The sequence below is a fragment of the Gopherus flavomarginatus genome, chromosome 2, assembly GCF_025201925.1.
Source record: "Gopherus flavomarginatus isolate rGopFla2 chromosome 2, rGopFla2.mat.asm, whole genome shotgun sequence".
Classification (NCBI taxonomy): Eukaryota; Metazoa; Chordata; order Testudines; family Testudinidae; genus Gopherus; species Gopherus flavomarginatus.
In genome coordinates, this window is record NC_066618.1 from 40,116,099 (window position 1) to 40,136,362 (window position 20,264).

At 42.7% G+C, this 20,264-nt stretch overlaps 1 protein-coding gene across 1 annotated transcript in view; it reads right to left on the reverse strand.

Moving 5' to 3' along the window:
- Positions 1-18,504, reverse strand: part of PLXDC2 (plexin domain containing 2) — a 409,324-nt gene extending 390,820 nt beyond the window's left edge. Inside the window, exon 1 of the mRNA XM_050939575.1 lies at positions 17,608-18,504. Within this exon, the coding sequence (XP_050795532.1) occupies positions 17,608-17,716 (109 nt within the window). The 5' untranslated portion in view covers positions 17,717-18,504. The remainder of the gene's footprint in view (positions 1-17,607) is intronic.
- Positions 18,505-20,264: the final 1,760 nt, after the last annotated feature.

A 20,264-nucleotide genomic window follows, 5' to 3' on the forward strand; every position in this document is an offset into this window, starting at 1 on the left:
AGAGACCCTTTTGGGATATTGCAACTATATACTAGCAATGTACTGTGTCTCATGGCAAACTGAGCCCTATGGCCCTGACTCAGGAAAACTCTAAAACGTGTGCTTAAATCCATCCATTTTTAGGGCAGCACTTAAGCATGTTTAATATTAAGCACATGCTTAAATTCCATTGACTTTAATGGAACATCAAGCACATATATTAGTGTGGCTCTACTGCGGATGCTGCCATGAATAGACGCCTAAAGATGTAAGCCAAGACATTTCAAAGGACAGCATCCAACTTTTGAGGTTCACTGATGCTATAATTTAATCTGGAAAGGATAGTGTGAATCCCTTTTTCAGGCTTAGAAAAACATTACAAGATAAATACAAGAGTTACTTTTAGAAATTTATTTCTGCCTCCATCTCTCAACCACCTACCATAGCTCTTGTACGGTACACCAGGGCACATCACTGAAAATAGCAGACACCAAATATCAGTGATTTTATTAGATGACATAGCAGTTGACTCCATTGTATTCAAACCCTTTCACTCTGCAGGAAATTTCAACATGATTTATTTTAGAACACTACAAGCACAGGCTATACTGCATATGTTGGTAATGCCCGTGCTTAAAAGTTCATGGGACATACGTTCCCAGTAAGTGGAGCTATTACATTTGTGCAATATAATACAAGCATTTATAACAATTATTGTGGTTTGTTCCTTTATTTCATCTTAAGTATAACTCTCAGAGGCCAAATTTGCAGGCTGTAGCCCTTAGTTTTACAAACACAGTCATTTACTCTTGCAATTCTGTGAGTATTGTTAATAGTACAAGCTAGTGATAGCAACTGCATTCCAGATTCTCAGGGGGTGTGAGGAGTCGGCCCTGCGTTTACATGGAAATTTTGTCATGCCCACACACTAATGACTGCACCTACAGAACTGTGCATACAAATGACTGTCTATGAACAACTGGAGGCACTTGGCACCTTGCAGGATTAGACCCTAGCTGCAGTTCTCTTCCTTCCCAAGTTCAACCAAATGAAAAAAGAAGTCAAGTTCACAGCTGGTCACTTCCTCAATTCAGTCTTTCCATTCATGGATGCACAGAGCAGTAGGAAGTGCAATTTACAAGGAGCTCTAAAATAACACCAGTGGTAAATGAGAAGTCAGATGGGGCCCAACAGAAAGACTAAAGTCTCTGGCCATCTGCCTGTGATTTTTTTTAGACAGAAGTAGACAGAAGAGAAGTTGTGGCCCACAAGCTGAATTTGTGGATTAGGGTCAGCTGGGATCAATTATAGCCCCGGATCGGGGGCGCCAAACCCCTGAACTTTGGTGAAGAAAGGGATTCATTTGCTATGAAGTAGTATGGATGATGGCCATAGGGTTCAGACTTTGACAGAACCAAGATTTAAACCAATTCCAAAGACCTCCATGTGACCTTCAGCAAATAACTCACTGTCTCCAAATCTTGATTCCCCATCTGTAAAATTGGGACAATATCACCCTACCGCCCAGAGCATACATTCACTAATGTTAGTGAGGTGCTCAAATACTATAATGATGAGGCTAACTAGACAGACCTACAGAGAAGCATGGCCTGGAATAGAGAGGAGTGATTTGCAGACTTGGAGTTCAAGGCTTAAATAAATCACAAGCCTGTTCTGGAGGCACAACTTTGGTGGTGGATGATGAAGAGTTCACAGACCAAGATGAGAGAAGCAGCAAGATTTGGGCTTGGACTGTAGCAAACATTCAAGTATGAGACCAATTCTCAGAAGCTGAAATATCTGAAATCTGCTCCCCACCCTACTCTCTCAAAAAGTGAAATATGCCCCAAAGGTTGGACCCTTGTGTGGCCAACCCCATCATAACAGAACTGCCAATCGTAGCAGTCTTCAATTAGAATTAAGAACTAGCCTCTTCTGCAGGTCTAAGGGGCTTCTTAATGAAAAATTATTATAGATAATGGTATTCTTTTCCATTCAAACTCAACTTTATGACTAATATCAAAGGAACAACACCTGTTTTAGATCATTTAGGCTTCTCCAAAAAGTGTCCCAATTTCATTTTGTTTGAATGAGAAAAAAAAAAAAGATAGCTAAATATTCAATCAATGGTGAGCATCCACATAATCCTGTAGAGGGTGCAGATGAGGGACTAAAAGTCTAACGAGCTGAATCACCAGCAAGGGTGGCTTTGCTTTGCCAGATAACGCAGATAGATGGGTAAGTAAACAGGATATAGTAAAGGAGGTATGCTAAACATGGTTTTGTCAGTCGGTTTTTGTTGGGGGGTTTTTTTATACTGGAAAAAAGGCGATGCTTCCAATGACTTGCAGCATTAGCAGTGAAGGCGACAGTTTTGTGAAACCAAAAATAGATTTTTTTGTCAGCAAACTCTGGTGTTGTTTCTCCTTTCATTTGTTTCTTGGGGAAGGTTTTGTTTTTGGGGGGTTTGTTTTGTTGAAAGTAGGGTTTTTTTGTTTGTTTTCTGGTGTTTTGTTTTGTTTTTAACTTAAATTTGAAATCTCTTAGACTCATAGACTTTAGGGTCAGAAGGGACCAATGTGATCATCTAGTCTGACCTCCTGCACAAAGTAGGCCACAGAACCCTACCCATCCACTTCTATAACAAACCCCTAACCTATGTCTGAGTTATTGAAGTCTTCAAATTGTGGTTTGAAGACCTCAAGCTGCAGAGAATCCAACAGCAAGTGACCCATGCCCCATGCTGCAGAGGAAGGCAAAAAACCTCCAGGGCCTCTGCCAATCTGCCCTGGAGGAAAATTCCTTCCCGACCCCAAATATGGCGATCAGCTAAACCCTGAGCATGTGGGCAAGACTCACCAGCCAGCACTCAGGAAAGAATTCTCTGCAGTAACTCAGATCCCATCCCATCCCACATCCCATCACCGACCACTGGGCATACTTATCTGCTGGTAATCAAAGATCAATTGCCAAAATTAAGCTATCCCATCATACCATCCCTTCCATAAACTTGTCAAGCTTAGTCTTAAAGCCAGATATGTCTTTTGCCCCCACTACTCTCCTTGGAAGGCTGTTCCAGAACTTCACTCCTCTAATGGTTAGTAACCTTCGTCTAATTTCAAGTCTAAACTTCCTAGTGTCCAGTTTATACCCATTCGTTCTTGTGTCTACATTGGTACTAAGCTTAAATAATTCCTCTCCCTCCCTAATATTAATCCCTCTGATATATTTATAAAGAACTAGCATATCCCCCCTCAGCCTTCTTTTGGCTAGACTAAACAAGCCAAGCTCTTTGAGTCTCCTTTCATATGACAAGTTTTTCATTCCTCGGATCATCCTAGTAGCCCGTCTCTGAACCTGTTCCAGTTTGAATTCATCCTTCTTAAACATGAGAGACCAGAACTGCACACAGTATTCCAGGTGAGGTCTCACCAGTGCCTTATATAACGGTACTAACACCTCCTTATCTTTGCTGGAAATACCTCGCCTGATGCATCCTAAAACCGCATTAGCTTTTTTAACGGTCATATCACATTAGCAGCTCATAGTCATCCTGTGATCAACCAATACTCCAAGGTCCTTCTCCTCCTCTGTTGCTTCCAACTGATGTGTCCCCAATGTATATCTAAAATTCTTATTATTAATCCCTAAGTGCATGACCTTGCACTTTTCACCATTAAATTTCATCCTATTACTATTACTCCAGTTTACAAGGTCATCCAGATCTTCCTGTATGATATCCCGGTCCTCCTCCGTGTTAGCAACACCTCCCAGCTTCGTGTCATCCGCAAACTTTATTAGCACATTCTCGCTTTTTGTGCCAAGATCAGTAATAAAAAGGTTAAATAAGATTGGTCTCAAAACCGATCCTTGAGGAACTCCACTAGTAACCTCCTTCCAGCCTGACAGTTCACCCTTCAGTACGACCCGTTGTAGTCTCCCCTTTAACCAGTTCCTTATCCACCTTTCAATTTTCATATTGATCCCCATCTTTTCCAATTTGACTAATAATTCCCCATGTGGAACCGTGTCAAATGCCTTACTGAAATTGAGGTAAATTAGGTCTACTGCATTTCCTTTGTCTAAATAATCTGTCACCTTCTCAAAGAAGGAGATCAGGTTGCTTTGGCACGATCTACCTTTAGTAAAACCATGTTGTAATTTGTCCCAATTACCATTGACCTCAATGTCCTTAACTACTTTCTCCTTCAAAATTTTTTCCAAGACCTTACATACTACAGATGTCAAACTAACAGGCCCATAGTTACTCGGATCACTTTTTTTCCCTTTCTTAAAGATAGGAACTATGTTAGCAATTCTCCAGTCATACGGTACAACCCCTGAGTTTACCGATTCATTAAAAATTCTCGCTAACGGGCTTGCAATTTCATGCGCCAGTTCCTTTAATATTCTCGGATGAAGATTGTCTGGGCCCTCCGATTTTGTCCCATTAAGCTGTTCAAGTTTGGCTTCTACCTCAGATGTGGTAATATCCACCTCCATATCCTCATTCCCGTTTGTCATCCTTCCATTACCCCTAAGCTCCTTATTAGCCTTATTAAAGACTGAGGCAAAGTACTTATTTAGATATTGGGCCATGCGTAGGTTATCCTTAACCTCCTTTCCATCCTCAGTGTTTCCATCCTCTGCATTTCAGAGATTTCAGATTCTGAAACAGATTCCGCTGTTTATTATGCAACCCCTGTACCACTTCAATTATAAAATATTGTCTTAAATATACTTGCTAAATATACTTAGTTAAAAAATATCTGAAAAATTAGTAAGATGTTAAAAATATATGAAATGATAAACAAAGATGGCATTCATCTATAAGGAAGTAGTTTGTCGAATCTATTTACTTTATATTAAGAAGATCATTTAGATCAGTATGTATGTATTCTGTTTAGGATCCAATAATAAATTGTGCTCATACTGAGGCCACGGTTTTGCAATATACCAAATGCTAACCTTCCAGTCCATAAATGTCTTTGCTGCAAATAACTCATAAGTCTATTATCTTTACAGCAGTTGCAATCTGGAGAATGTGCCCTCTTTTAATTTAATTCCCTCATGAATTTCAATATTAACTAAGAAGCAAGCCTGAATGAGCAATATGCCATAAAGCCAGGAGTTCACTAAACCCAGGCAAATGACCCAGCTGGACTGTTCATTTCAGCAATTCCACAACAACCCAAACTGCAGCTTTTATGAAGAAAATGATCTGTTTGGAAAGAGATCAGAGCATGTAGTAAAAAACGCTCAACAATGAGGACTCACAATTGGAGGTGGTCAGAAAATGGAATTTCCAGCTCTTAGGTAATTTCTGACATTTTGAAATGTATTTTCATTCCCAGGTAGAGCAAAAAATCAAAATTTCTCACAGAATGGAAATCCCCCACTCACCCTCTCCAAAAAAAAGTGATTCAGAAACTGCTTTCTTAGATAATGCTGAAAAACTTTACCTTATAAATATTAAATATATATTAAAATAAAATAACATTAAAGCTTTAACAAAATAAAAACAAAGTTGAAATGAAACATTTTGACTCTGAAACAAAATGAGAAAGTCATAAAAATTGTTTTGACACCTTCTCATTGAAAATGTGGTCAGAATCCCAACAAAACTGCATTTTCCAATGGAAAACTGTTCTGCTGAAAATGTTTTGACCACTCTAATCAAAATAACCACTGGTGTTAAAGGGAACTGTTCAATATTCTCTACCCTTTCCATTTCCATACTCTCTCGGGAGGGCTTGTAATACGTACAGACTTAAAAGAAAAAAAAGTCCATTCAAACTGATTTTATTTCTTTCCATCTACAGTAGCAAGTTTTGATATCCCTACCCTGTTTCTTATATAGATCACAATCCAACATGGCTTTGTATCTGCTGTCTTATTGAGGTACACCCAGTCCCCGACCTTGGGTGTGTCAGAGGCACAATTCAACTAGTGCAGTTTTCTAGGCAAGGAAAGTATGTTGGGTTTGGGGGCAGAGGAGGAAGTGCACAATTCAGAGCCAAACTCTGCAGGGCATGTGTGTGTGGTAGTGCATAGAAAGGAGGGGCATGGCATCGGTGAAATGCAGGGCCTAGATAGCTACCTTTAAGTATATCCTCCAGTCCTCCCCTTGTTACAAAGGTGCACTAGGACAGCAAATGCTACATCATCCACTGGGCTGAAGTGGTCTCCAGGCAACAGCTCTGCAGTGGACAGAGATGGGAAGAGTCCTTCCGCTTCACTGTCACTTCCAGGGAGACATCCATCTTTCAGCTCGGACAGGACACTAAGCCCCTGGATTTCACCATCAGGTCCCAACTTTGGCCTGTATGTCCAAAAGGTGAGGGGGCACAGATTTTCAAGACTGACATCAACGAGAGCCACACAGAAATCCAAAAAAAACAGACTTTGACTCCAACTCAACATTTTATATGATACAAGTACGGTGTTCAGGACAGGATTTGTTCATTATCTTACATTCCCTCTGCTGACTCTCCAGAAACAGAGCATAAAGCAATGCAGGCCCTATATAAATATTACCTCTCTCTCCCCAGCGTTCCATTTCTTGTCAACAAAATAGTAATAAAATACAGGAAGTTGTAATCATGGTTTGAGCTTGAACAAAAACATCTAAATATAGATTTGGCACAATCATGACATCTTCAAAGCAGACAAAACTTTGAACAGCAGGGTGAAAACAAACTCTTACACAATTCTTTCCAATGGTTGGAAAATAGCAGCTTCAGACAAAATTTTTGAACCAGGGCATTCAAAGTTGAGCTTCTAAATCCATATTTAGGTATATAAATAAATGTAATGCCAGAGGGCTGAGCACATGAAAATCACACTGAGATCAATGTGAGGTGCTCATCCCCTTCAGAAATAAGGCTACTAATTCTGGTGCCTGAACATTGATCTACGAGATTAACCTGATGCACTCAGATTAGAAAATTTTGGCTAATATTACTAACGGTTACAATGGGAGAACTTGCCTTTTACAAATCAGTCCAGCCAGAGTTTTCATGCAAAGGAAAGTCAGAACTGCAAATCCAAATTAGATATTGTCTATTCAGGATTTGCAAGAGTCACAGTCTGATAAAAAACAAGAGTCAAAATGAAAAGATTAAATAATAATTTAATAGAAGAAAACAATTAAATGCAGCAGTAACATAATTGCAGCTGAAAAGTCATTGGGCTAAATCCTGCCCTCTGAAGTCAGTTGAGCTGCATAGGTGTAACCTGGACAGAATTTGCTGTACTCTCTACTGGGAGATTTGCTGTATTCTCTACTAGGTTCGACGGGGACAGGTGAGCAAACCCCACAGGTAAGTGGGGAACAAGACCTGGGAGATGGGTCGGAAACAGGAGGGAGCATGGGCTATAATGGCAGAGAGAAAGGAGGGTCAGGGCAAAGCTGGGAGGCAAGATCAAACCAGTATCTTAGATGCCTATATACAAATGCAAGAAGTATGGGTAATAAGCAAGAAGAACTGGAAGTGCTAATAAATAAATACAACTATGACATTGTTGGCATTACTGAAACTTGGTGGGATAATACACACGACTGGAATGTTGGTGTGGATGGGTATAGTTTGCTCAGGAAGGATAGACAGGGGAAAAAGGGAGGAGGTGTTGCCTTATATATTAAAAATGTACACACTTGGACTGAGGTGGAGATGGACATAGGAGATGGAAGTGTTGAGAGTCTTTGGGTTAGGCTAAAAGGGGTAAAAAAACGGGTGATGTCGTGCTGGGAGTCTACTACAGGCCACCTAATCAGGTGGAAGAGGTGGATGAGGCTTTTTTCAAACAACTAACAAAATCATCCAAAGCCCAAGATTTGGTGGTGATGGGGGACTTCAACTATCCAGATATATGTTGGGAAAATAACACTGCGGGGCACAGACTATCCAATAAGTTCCTGGACTGCATTGCAGACAACTTTTTATTTCAGAAAGTTGAAAAAGCTACTAGGGGGGAAGCTGTTCTAGACTTGATTTTAACAAATAGGGAGGAACTCGTTGAGAATTTGAAAGTAGAAGGAAGCTTGGGTGAAAGTGATCATGAAATCATAGAGTTTCCAATTCTAAGGAAGGGTAGAAGGGAGTACAGTAAAATAGAGACAATGGGTTTCAGGAAGGCGGATTTTGGTAAGCTCAGAGAGCTGATAGGTAGGGTCCCATGGGAATCAAGACTGAGGGGAAAAAACAACTGAGGAGAGTTGGCAGTTTTTCAAAGGGACGCTATTAAAGGCCCAAAAGCAAGCTATTCCAATGATAAGGAAAGATAGAAAATGTGGCAAAAGACCACCTTGGCTTAACCACGAGATCTTGCGTGACCTACAAAATAAAACGGCGTCATATAAAAAATGGAAACTAGGTCAGATTACAAAGGATGAATATAGGCAAATAACACAGGAATGCAGAGGCAAGATTAGAAAGGCAAAGGCACAAAATGAGCTCAAACTAGCTATGGGAATAAAGGGAAACAAGAAGACTTTTGATCAATACATTAGAAGCAAGAGGAAGACCAAGGACAGGGTAGGCCCACTGCTCAGTGAGGAGGGGGAAACAGTAACGGGAGACTTGGAAATGGCAGAGATGCTTAATGACTTCTTTGTTTCGGTCTTCACTGAGAAGTCTGAAGGAATGTCCAATATAGTGAATGCTTATGGGAAGAGGGTAGGTTTAGAAGATAAACTAAAAAAAGAGCAAGTAAAAAATCACTTAGAAAAGTTAGATGCCTGCAAGTCACCAGGGCCTGATGAAATGCATCCTAGAATACTCAAGGAGTTAATAGAGGAGGTATCTGAGCCTCTAGCTATTATCTCTGGGAAATCATGGGAGACAGGGGAGATTCCAGAAGACTGGAAAAGGGCAAATATAGTGCCCATCTATAAAAAGGGAAATAAAAACAACCCAGGAAACTACAGACCAGTTAGTTTAACTTCTGTGCCAGGGAAGATAATGGAGCAAGTAATTAAAGAAATCATCTGCAAACACTTGGAAGGTGGTAAGGTGATAGGGAATAGCCAGCATAGATTTGTAAAGAACTAATCATGTCAAACTAATCGGATAGCATTCTTTGATAGGATAACGAGCCTTGTGGATAAGGGAGAAGCGGTGGATGTGATATACCTAGACTTTAGTAAGGCATTTGATACGGTCTCGCATGATATTCTTATAGATAAACTAGGAAAGTACAATTTAGATGGGGCTACTATAAGGTGAGTGCATAACTGGCTGGATAACTGTACTCAGAGAGTAGTTATTAATGGCTCCCAATCCTGCTGGAAAGGTATAACAAGTGGGGTTCCGCAGGGGTCTGTTTTGGGACCGGCTCTGTTCAATATCTTCATCAACGATTTAGATGTTGGCATAGAAAGTACGCTTATTAAGTTTGCGGACGATACCAAACTGGGAGGGATTGCAACTGCTTTGGAGGACAGGGTCAAAATTCAAAATGATCTGAACAAATTGGAGAAATGGTCTGAGGTAAACAGGATGAAGTTCAATAAAGATAAATGCAAAGTGCTCCACTTAGGAAGGAACAATCAGTTTCACACATACAGAATGGGAAGAGACTGTCTAGGAAGGAGTATGGCAGAAAGAGATCTAGGGGTCATAGTGGACCACAAGCTTAATATGAGTCAACAGTGTGATACTGTTGCAAAAAAAGCAAACGTGATTCTGGGATGCATTAACAGGTGTGTTGTAAACAAGACACGAGAAGTCATTCTTCCGCTTTACTCTGCACTGGTTAGGCCTCAACTGGAGTATTGTGTCCAGTTCTGGGCACCGCATTTCAAGAAAGATGTGGAGAAATTGGAGAGGGTCCAGAGAAGAGCAACAAGAATGATTAAAGGTCTTGAGAACATGACCTATGAAGGAAGGCTGAAGGAATTGGGTTTGTTTAGTTTGGAAAAGAGAAGACTGAGAGGGGACATGATAGCAGTTTTCAGGCATCTAAAAGGGTGTCATCAGGAGGAGGGAGAAAACTTGTTCACCTTAGCCTCCAATGATAGAACAAGAAGCAATGGGCTTAAACTGCAGCAAGGGAGATTTAGGTTGGACATTAGGAAAAAGTTCCTAACTGTCAGGGTAGTTAAACACTGGAATAGATTGCCTAGGGAAGTTGTGGAATCTCCATCTCTGGAGATATTTAAGAGTAGGTTAGATAAATGTCTATTAGGGATGGTCTAGACAGTATTTGGTCCTGCCATGAGGGCAAGGGACTGGACTCAATGACCTCTCGAGGTCCCTTCCAGTCCTAGAGTCTATGAGTCTATGGGATTAAAGAAGGAACTGTAAAAGCTATAAAAGTTGTAACAGAACCTTAGTATAGGTTGCCACTGCCTAAAGTTAAATTACAATGGAACACCTACAAAGAAAAGGTAAAGAAATTTCAGCATCTACTCATTATGATACAATACATATTTAAAGTGTTATTCAAGATGGGATAATGAAGAGGGTTACATATTGTACAGGCATTTGTGAACATTTCTTAGTAGAGGTCAGTGATCAATTACTGCATGAAGATACAGTACATGTGATAGATATGAAATACACACGCTCTAATAAAATGTCTCTACAATGCTATTCATTAAGAACAAGGTATTAACTGGCCACTGTGAAACTCCAATAATGTTTATTTTAAAAGTCCAAAGCCCCTAAAAGAATTAAGAATCAAAGCCATTTCAAGAGGGGGAACTCTAAATAAACTAGAAATTAAAAAGCTCTCTTGTCTGGATGTAGTCACTGAAATGCTAGAAAACTTAGGTTAAAACTACATATACTGCTGACAAAGGACCATAGGTCCCAATCCAGCAAAGCCATGGCACTTCTTGCATACTTACAGTTACATGCATACTTAAGTGCTTTGGGGATCCAGAATCTCTCTCCTGTATCTGCAGTGAGGCCCTGATCTGCTCCCATTGAAAGCAATACAAACATCATATCAAAGGGAATAAGACAACTATGAGCAGAGAATATATTCCCACATATTTGTGTTCTAGTCAATGCAGTCACTATGTTACATAACATCTTTCAAACCCAGAATTAATAAATACACTCAGCAAAGCAGATTGCAGAATGCAGATTGCAGGGGGAAAGATGGGGCGGGGGGCAGGCTAAAATGGGCTGTATCACAGAGGGCTAGAACAAAATTAAGTGAGGTAGTGCTCCATGATTAAATAAACCACACAACATTCACAAACAGCATCTAACGGCATTTTCTGGTATGTTTCATGCTCATTTGCCATAAAGAACACCAAGAGACAGAAATATGAACTTCATGTGGCTTCTCCATACATTTGAGGGTAGAAAGAAATCTCATGGGTGGATGTTAGCTCCTTTTTGTTTCTGTAATGCTCTAGTTTGGCAATTTGCGGAACAAGAAGTTAGATTCTACTGCCCAGCATTCTCAGCCCATCCCTAATCAGCCCTTCAGTGATCTGATGATATCTCACACTGCTGGCAAGTTAGTACTAGATGACAAGGAATGCTATTTGCTCACAATCCTAAAATCCTCTTCCTTGTGCCTCCCTATCTCCTCTCCCCAAATGTTGGTTTAAAATGAAGTAGTCTTGCTATAAGCTGTCTGAGTTTTACAGTGTTGTTATGACCTAATTAAATTTCATCACTGAGCAATGACAAGCCTGGTACTGTTTTGAGTCTATTTTAAACTCTGGCTTCAGGTTAAATTAGTGGGGAGAAAACCAAGAATAGAATTAAATAGAAATTACTCCCCAAACAAATGAAAATTACCTTAGTCATTTTGATCTGTATTATATTCCACTTACCACTGTGGGAAAGGAAGTATGAAAAAGCAGAGGCCTACTTTAAGACAGAGTGCTCTCAACTGTCTGAATTTTAGTATCAGTTTCTATTAACCTAAATGATTTCTAGGCCTATACATATAGGTAAATATACTTGGGGTTAACATTTGGGGCCAAGATGCATGAAGGTTTGGAAACAGAACCTTATTGTGGTTATATCATTACATCATCCAACCTGAAGGCAGGGTTCATCATTGCTCCACCCATAAAGACTGACAGGCACAGCTGAGTTTCTAATTTCTCTAGAAGACGACATTGTTGAGCTGGTGACTGACTGTCAATGGCCTTTGTGATAGGAAGATATCTAACCTTTGGATGGGGTAACATCTTAATAGGACAATAATTCTGAAAGAGTATAGGCATGCAGTTGTGCATGTGAAATTCACACGCATAAGCCTATGCACATAAACTTATGCACATGCATAAGCCCGTATACAGTTATGAAAATTACATTTGCAACAGAATTAGCTATTTGTGTGTACACCGGTGCCGCAAGCCTGGGAGGCGGGAGAAGTGAAGCAGCCATGGCTTGCTCGGGGAGGAGGCGGAGCAGGGGTGAGCTGGGGTGGGCAGCTGCCGCACGGCTCCCCAGGGGGGAGCTGCCATGGCTGGGGGGGGGCGCGCCTCAGGGCAGAGGGGGGGTGGAGAGCTGCCACATGGCTCCCCAGGGGGGGAGCTGCCACAGGGGGGGCACCTCAGGGTGGGGAGGAGCAGGGAGCCACTGCCGGGCTCGGGGACGGGGGAGGGCGCAAGGTGGAAGTTTTGCCTAGGGCGCAAAACATCCTTGCACCGGCCCTGTACACAGGCTATATCTTCTACTTGTTTCTCAAACAAGGGTCACCGCTTGTGTAGGGAAAGCCTCTGGCAGGCCAGGCCGGTGTGTTTACCTGTCCTGTCCCAGGTCCGGCCGATTGTGGTTCCCACTGGCCCAGAGCAGCAATCCGTGGCCAGTGGGAGCCGCAATCGGCTGGACCCGCGGACAGGGCAGGTAAACACACCAGCCTGGCCCATCAGGGGCTTTCCCTACACAAGCGGCAACCCCTGTTTGAGAAACCCTGTGCTACCTCCTTCACAGTCCCTCAAGTCCATTCCCCTCATTAGAGTATTCCAATGAAACTGCAATTTTTGAATCTCATGGAGTTTCTATGAGTCCCCTGGGGTTTTCATAAGACTGCAGGATATGACCCCATGTTTTGCTTTACATTAATTTACCTGTGGTAATAAACTAAATTACCCAAAATGACAGAATTTTTAGAAGTCTAATTTACCTTTCATCATTAATTATATTTGTTGACAGCTTGGACAGGGACAATAGTCAGTTCCACTGTGCCTTATAGTTAATTTCAAGTTTACAGTTAGTCACAAGTCTGATGCAACTGATGCAAGGGGATGCAAATAACAAGCTGTTCTCAGAGTAATTTTTAAAAAGTCAATGAACTATAACTATTGATCTTACTGCAGGTTTTGTAGAAACATGTTACAAAACTTGAATTTAGAGACTCAGATCAACCTGACTAATCTGTGACAAACATCTTTGTATATCAGCAATATTTCAAACCACACATTTAGAAAAAATGATAATATGTCAAAAGGAGAAAGTAGGAAAAGTAAGGATGTAAAAATAGAGATGAGTTCCTTAAAAGGAATTCTAAGTACTACTTATATAGGACATGAGTTGGCTTTATTGCTAAAGTATCAGTAATGGCCACCTGTATTTCTCTATTTGATTTTTCGTTTACAAATATCATTAACTCACAGAAATAACATTTAATACAATAGAAATAGAAGTTACCAAACATATATACTGCTTAATATTTTGTTTCTTTTTCTGATTTAACATGAAATATTAATCAGCCAAGTCTCCTAATGAGAAAAAAGTAATACAGACAAGCAACTCAAGCAGTGCAGCAGGTTTGAATGTTTGAGCATTAGCTAAAGGTTAGTCTAAGAATAAAATGGAACAAATTGAACAATATTCCCCTCTAAATAGCAATATCTAATGGTTGTTTGTCAATGAATATAAATTATATCAAAACACTGGAACATGCTTTGATGGTGTAAAAATTACAATAAAAGCCTCCTAATTCTGACTGATCGTGTTTTCAGAAAAGTAACATTTTTCAGGCTTCTTGTGGGAATACTTCAACAATTAATAAGCCCTCATTTAGACAACCAGAAGCTGTAATTGTTCAGCTAGCTTCCCAAAGAACCTTTGCTTCAGTTTACTGAACTTACTTCATATTCAGTGTGATTATCTTAAAACACACATATGCCCAAATCTTACATTTAAGAAACCTTGACCACTGATTTATGTCATTTCTAGTCAGTAAAATGAAGCTCTATACAAACACAAATATAGCAAAAAAATAATATAAGACAATTGGTCTGAAACATTTTGAAAAGAACCATGTCTGCTGAAAGACTAAGTTGCAAGGGACAACAGTTCTGCCCTCTTGTGGAGATGCTTCCTATTCATCAGCAGCACAAACACTTCACATTTAATTCCACCACCAGGAACCTTTTTGTTTGGTTACAGCCAAACACGTTTGCTATAAAATTACTGGTTGCTAAACATCAAACCTCTAGGCTACTAGACAAATGGTTAGTATCTCAGGAAGTCTGAAGGGACTAGTTCTGAACTGCTGGCAAAAGCCATACAAAACTGTGGCTCAGCAAACTGTGGGTCAGTTTTATATGAAATCATGATGTTCATTTGATAACATTCCATAAAATCCTCTCTTTACTCCAGCTATTCAAGAATCTATACCACATGTATTGTCTGCATTCCTTTCTATTTTTATTTCATTTCAATTACAAGAATGTATTTTACTCCTGAGAATGTAAATAATGCATAGTTCAGACACAAACTATAATCAAACTCCCATTAAGCATTTGCAGTTACTTCGAAGATTTTTCGGTTCAGTTTAAAATTTAGAAGACTATATTTAAACATATCAGAAGGGGCATGGTATTGACCTCGATGTACAAGTAAAACTTTTAAATGGCGCTTTTTACATTTCAAACCACATAAACCGAAGTTAGATACAATGTTCATTTTCAAAATGGTACTTCTTGGACACGCAGATATAAAAATTCATGGAATAACTTTCAGAATATATTTTTGTTGCAGTCAGGTCTCCTTGCTCTGCATAACAGCATTCTCTACTTGCTGTAAGAAATATAGTCTATTATTCTATTGTGCTCCTCTATTGAAGAACGAAGGAACCATACATATTAAGGCTGAATGTATTTCAATTTCTGTTACTGAATTTCGACAACATGCTTGTGACAGTAATATCATATTTTTAGAAACAGGATTTAAAAAGATAACAAACCTCACAACAAGCTACCTGTCAAAAGTTGTCATTTAAAATTTCCATTTTACTGTTATGAGAGAAGATTATCTCTTACAGATTATTTCATCAGGACTTAACATAAAAATAAAATTCACCTTTATAATAACTATATTGGTACTTGACACTATGGATCATATTCAAAGGTTAAATATTTTTCCTTTACCTGATAAGACACAGCATATTAAAAACAACAGATTAATGAGCAGGTGATATGCCATTCTATTTAGTGCTGAGATAGACATTAAAATAATGCAGCTCTAAAGCCTAAATCAGCAGTGAATGACCAGCAGTGTGCATTGATCATTCACTTCATCAATAGACTGTATTTAATCAAGAAATTATTGACACTTCTTTTGCACAAACACGCCTACGGTGGAAAATTAATGAACTTCACATGCTCAGAGTACAGCCTTACATATTTATTATTTTCTTTTTTAGCCTCACCCCTTTCCTTTATTTTCTCTAGTGATTTACAGTAAATAATATTTGTGTATGTTTCCTAAAGGCAAAGCCCTAGAAATTGCAGCACAGGGTTGGACATATACATGCGGAAGGAGTATATGAAAACCTTCCTTCTGGGTTTTCCCTGAACTGACATGTGAGCCCTCAGCAACCTGCAATACCTAAACTCAGTGGTAGGCCCCACAGGTCTGGCATAGCCCTAGGTGAATGTTTTTAAAACTCCTACATCTATACTGCTCATGTCACTCAATTCTTCACATTTGTATCAAACCACCTGTGCAAAATGGGGTTAGTTTTCTTACAGACTATTTGTAAAAGGACTACAGGACTCAGCTTGGGGGTTAACTTTTTGGCTAGCAGGGGAGGGAAAGTAAAGTGCCCTTATGGCTCTAAAGATGGATGTTTAATGATAATAAAAAATTTGCATTCCCAAACCGAACCCATAATGTTAAACACAGCAACTTTCAGTTGTTATTCTTAGCCTTCTAATATGCTAAAAATGTTCACCCTATTCCATTCAACAGCCAACTTTTCTCAAGCATGCCAAGACTTCTCTGGCAATTCTCCCTATGGATTAAAAGCATGCAGAGGTCTATTGGATATGATGACCAGGAAGGGAACCACGTTTGGGGAAAGACTGTGCAGCTGATGAGAGCCCACTACATGTGGCTGGCCTGATGCACTAACAGGTGTTTCTAGAAAAGTTTTGAACTAGAGGACCCTGAAAGGGTTACAAGCAAATGTGGTCAGCCCATGGTACCAGAAAGGGCTAGAGCTAGGCACCTGCCAGTACCTGAACTAACTTGTGCTGATTTATTGGTGGGCATGCAGCTGAGGGCTTCCGAGAACTCAGCCAGAGTGAGAGGCAGCTCTAGCCGGTCTCAGTGGTCTGCGCTGATCATCGGGAGTCGGTCCCAGACCACTTTGCAAGCAATAGGATTGGTTGGATCCAGGGAGAAAAGGCCTGCTGAGGAGGGGAGGTAAAGTTTTCCGGGGACACTTACAACCTGGTTTTGAGAGGTAATGAGCAACCTCAACTCCAGCTAAAGTCAGAGGGAGCTGCAGTTGCTCAGCACCTCTGAAAATCAGGCCAAAAGTGAAGACAACACCCATTACTAGAGACCCACGTAGAGAAAGCAGCCTATTTAGTAACAGCAAGGAACCCGCAGAGCCCACCGGAGAACAGGGGCTTCCTTTTGCAAGCCTGGCCCCCTCCAAAGAGGGGGTGTGGCAATTACTGCTGCGCTTTACAAAGCCAGGGTCTCTTTGATAGGCTTTGGGGGGCAGGGACGGGTCACAGCTCCCCGGACTCTCGGTTCCCGGGTGTTCAGACCAGTTAGGTGACTAATTAAGGCTGTTCTGCCTTTGCAGGTGTCTCTCTCACCTAGGGTGACCAGATGTCCCAATTTTATAGGGACAGTCCTGATTTTTGGGGTCCTTCTCTTATATAGACTCCTATTACCTCCCATCCCCTGTCCTGATTTTTCACACTTGCTTGGTGGTCACCCTGCTCCCAGCGCTCAAGTATCATGGCTGGGACTGAGACTCCTGGGCTCTAGTGAGAAGTTGGGACTCAGGAGAGAAACATCCCCCCGCACCTCCTCAGCTGAGCGGCTCCCGATTTACCCCAATAAACCCGGAAGGAGAGAGCGGGGAGGTCCCAGCTCCATCAGCTCCAAGGCAGCAACCTTCCCACGGACCCAGAGGCAAGGGGCAAACCCAGCCCCAACCGCAGCATCTCACTGTGGCCACCGCTTCGCTGAAGAGGGGACAGGCTCGATCTCCCTCGGCCGGCCAGCAAAGTGGAGTGGGCGGTAGAGGGAGGCTGGGGCAGGGGGCTGGCCTCACACGGCACCGGCGCCTGGGGGGAACCCGACCAGAGGCCACGGCGGGGGCTGCTGATCGGCGTGTGCCTCGCCCGCGCACCCCCAGAACAGCCCCGCCACGGAACCGGGGAACTTCCGCAGCAGCCCTTACCCTGAGGTCGCCGCGCCGTCTCCCCGTCCACGAGCTGGAAGCGGGCTGCCAAGCACTGGGCGAGGAAGAGCGCTGCAGCCGCTAAGTGGCCGTGCCTCGGGCTCGCCATCGCCCCGAGCCTGCCGGGCTCGCTCGCTCCTTCGCTGCGCCGCTCGCCTGCGGGGCGGTGGGGGCCGGGAGAGTCCTGCAGAGCCCAGTGCTAGCCGCGGCCGGGGCGCCTCTGGTTCGCATCGGCTCCCCTCCGGCCGCGGGGAGACGCCGGGCTCGGTCCCTCCGGCGGGAGCAGCCCCAGGAACGCAGCAGCTGGCGGAGGACAAGCCCAGCTCCGGCCGCCAAGCTCCCAACTCTCCCTCCTTGCGGCAGCTGCCGGGCCCCCGCCAGCCCAGTGGGAGTGGGGCTGTGGCTCCTCTCCACGCGCAGTTCAAGGCAAAGCCTCCCCACTGCCCGTCAGCGCCGGCACGGGAGCGCCGCGGCTCTGCGCGGCTCTAGGGGAGGAGGGAGCAAAATAAGTTTCTCCCCCCGCCCCCCACCGGTGTCTTGTTGCTCCAGCCCCGTGGGTTCAGGCCAGAAGGGCAGAGCCGCTCCTCGCAGCCGGCGGCGAAGGCGCGGGATGGGGAACCAAGCGAGGAGCCCCGAGGCGAAGCCGGTGCCTGGCGGGGCCAGCCGCTCGGGGAACTAGTTTGGGGCTGGAGCTGGAAGGGGAGCGGGCGCCTGGCCGCCGCTGCCTGCCCAGTCCTACGTGGGGAGAGCGCGCCGCCGGCTGGGCGCCCCGAGCGGCCCCGCTCCCCTTGCTCGGGTCCAGACGTGCCCAATTGCTGCACTTTACTGGGGCAGAGCTAGCGAGAGAGAGGAGCCTCCACCCCACCCCCCTCGGGAGAGGCAGGAGCTCCGCGCCCAGCGCCCCCCAGCCCACGGCCGGCGAGAGGGGCCCGCAGCTTCCCACCGGCTCCCGGATTGCTGGCGGGGGCACCGCTCTCCCGCCCCCGGCAAACACAAAGCGGGGCTCTGCCGGGAGCAGCGTGGCCGCAGGCAGCGTTCATTCGGGAGAGGCGTGGGGGAGGGAGTTGGTGGAGGATGGAGAAAGGGAATCAAATTAAAAAAGGATTTGTCCTTAGACGGGAGGATAAAGAGGCATTTTGGTTATTGATGGGAGGGATGTCCCTGAAAACCCACAAACTCGGTGAGCTTTTCATGGCCCTGCTGCTGCCATCTAAAGTGCAAAGAAGAATATTAGTTAGAGAAACTGGCTTGGTCCTGACTTTTGCTTATGTCAGTTGCTGGCATTGAGATCAGCTGGAGATCGGGAAAGAGGGCTGGAGAATAAGCGGGGTTCAAGGGAAAGGAACAGTAACAATCTGCCCCCGAGAGCTGTTTGACAGCCTGGAGGTGGGTGAAAGAGCATCAGTGTAAGTGGGGACGGTCACGGTATGTCTCTGGAAAGTATCACTGTAGCCAGCCAGAGCCCCTTCCATTTAACCCCTACGCTGGTGAGTACTGGAAATACCGCACAAAGTCTGTGGAACAGGAATCCTGATTTTTATAAATTCCTCTGCTCAAAATGCCCCCCTTTTCCCCCCAAAGCAGAGGCATATAAACACTAAACACTTTTAATGAGGAGGTGTCACTAGTAATCCTTTTTGGACAAGTCAGCCCCTTTGCTGCAAAGTAAATGGTTGTGATAGATATACAATACTAAACTATCGGAACCATGGTTAATACATTGCAAAGATTTATCCACGTGCTTAATTTAACGCACTCTGAATAATCCTATCCCGTACACAAATCTTTGCAGGATCAAGGGTCCACGCGAGTAAAACTAGCAGAAAGCATACATGTCTGTCTCAGGCACAGAAATGAAAGAGTCGACCAGTTTGTGCTAGCACTCACCCAGTTGTATTAACCAGTTAAGCAGACCAGTGCAATAGTAATTCTCATGGAGAAACCTTAATATACCATATACACTTTCAACCCAGGATAATTAAACAGTGCTGCTGCACTTCAGAAATAAATTAACTATTAATATGTAACCACTAAAGAAGCAGTGATGAGATTTTAATCTTCAAGTAATTTATACCACTGTTTGTGAGATTAAAAAATTATGAACGCTTTCATAATTGTTTTATCCTTAATATCTTGACACACATATGCATAAAGCATAGCAGAACTTCTTTTAATACATATTTTCCCTATAAGCAGAAATTTGCACAGTCATTTGCTATGAAGTAGACTATATATCTGAGCCTTTTGCAGAATAATATCTGACCCAGCTAAATACTGTTGTGTCCATTATGTCTGTCCTTCTTAAGGGTCTTTATTATTTGCAGGAGATTAGCAGAAAGAGTTATCAATCAAGCCATATATTATTTGTTAACAAATAATTTTAGAAATGCTGTCATTATACTAGAAAGAGAGAGTGAAGAGGAGAGAATGTGCTAAACTGAAGACTAAGGTGACATTTTGGCTCCATTGAAATCAATGGTACTTTTGCCATTTACTCCAGTGGGGTCAGGAATTCACTCTGGAGAACTGGGTCCTGCTACAAACAGCATGTGTGACTTTGGCGAAGTCACTTGAAGATGATTGTTAAAAAGGTGAAATTTAAAAAATTGATTTTTTTAGTCTTTATGATGCATAAAGAATACAGTAACTCCTCAGTT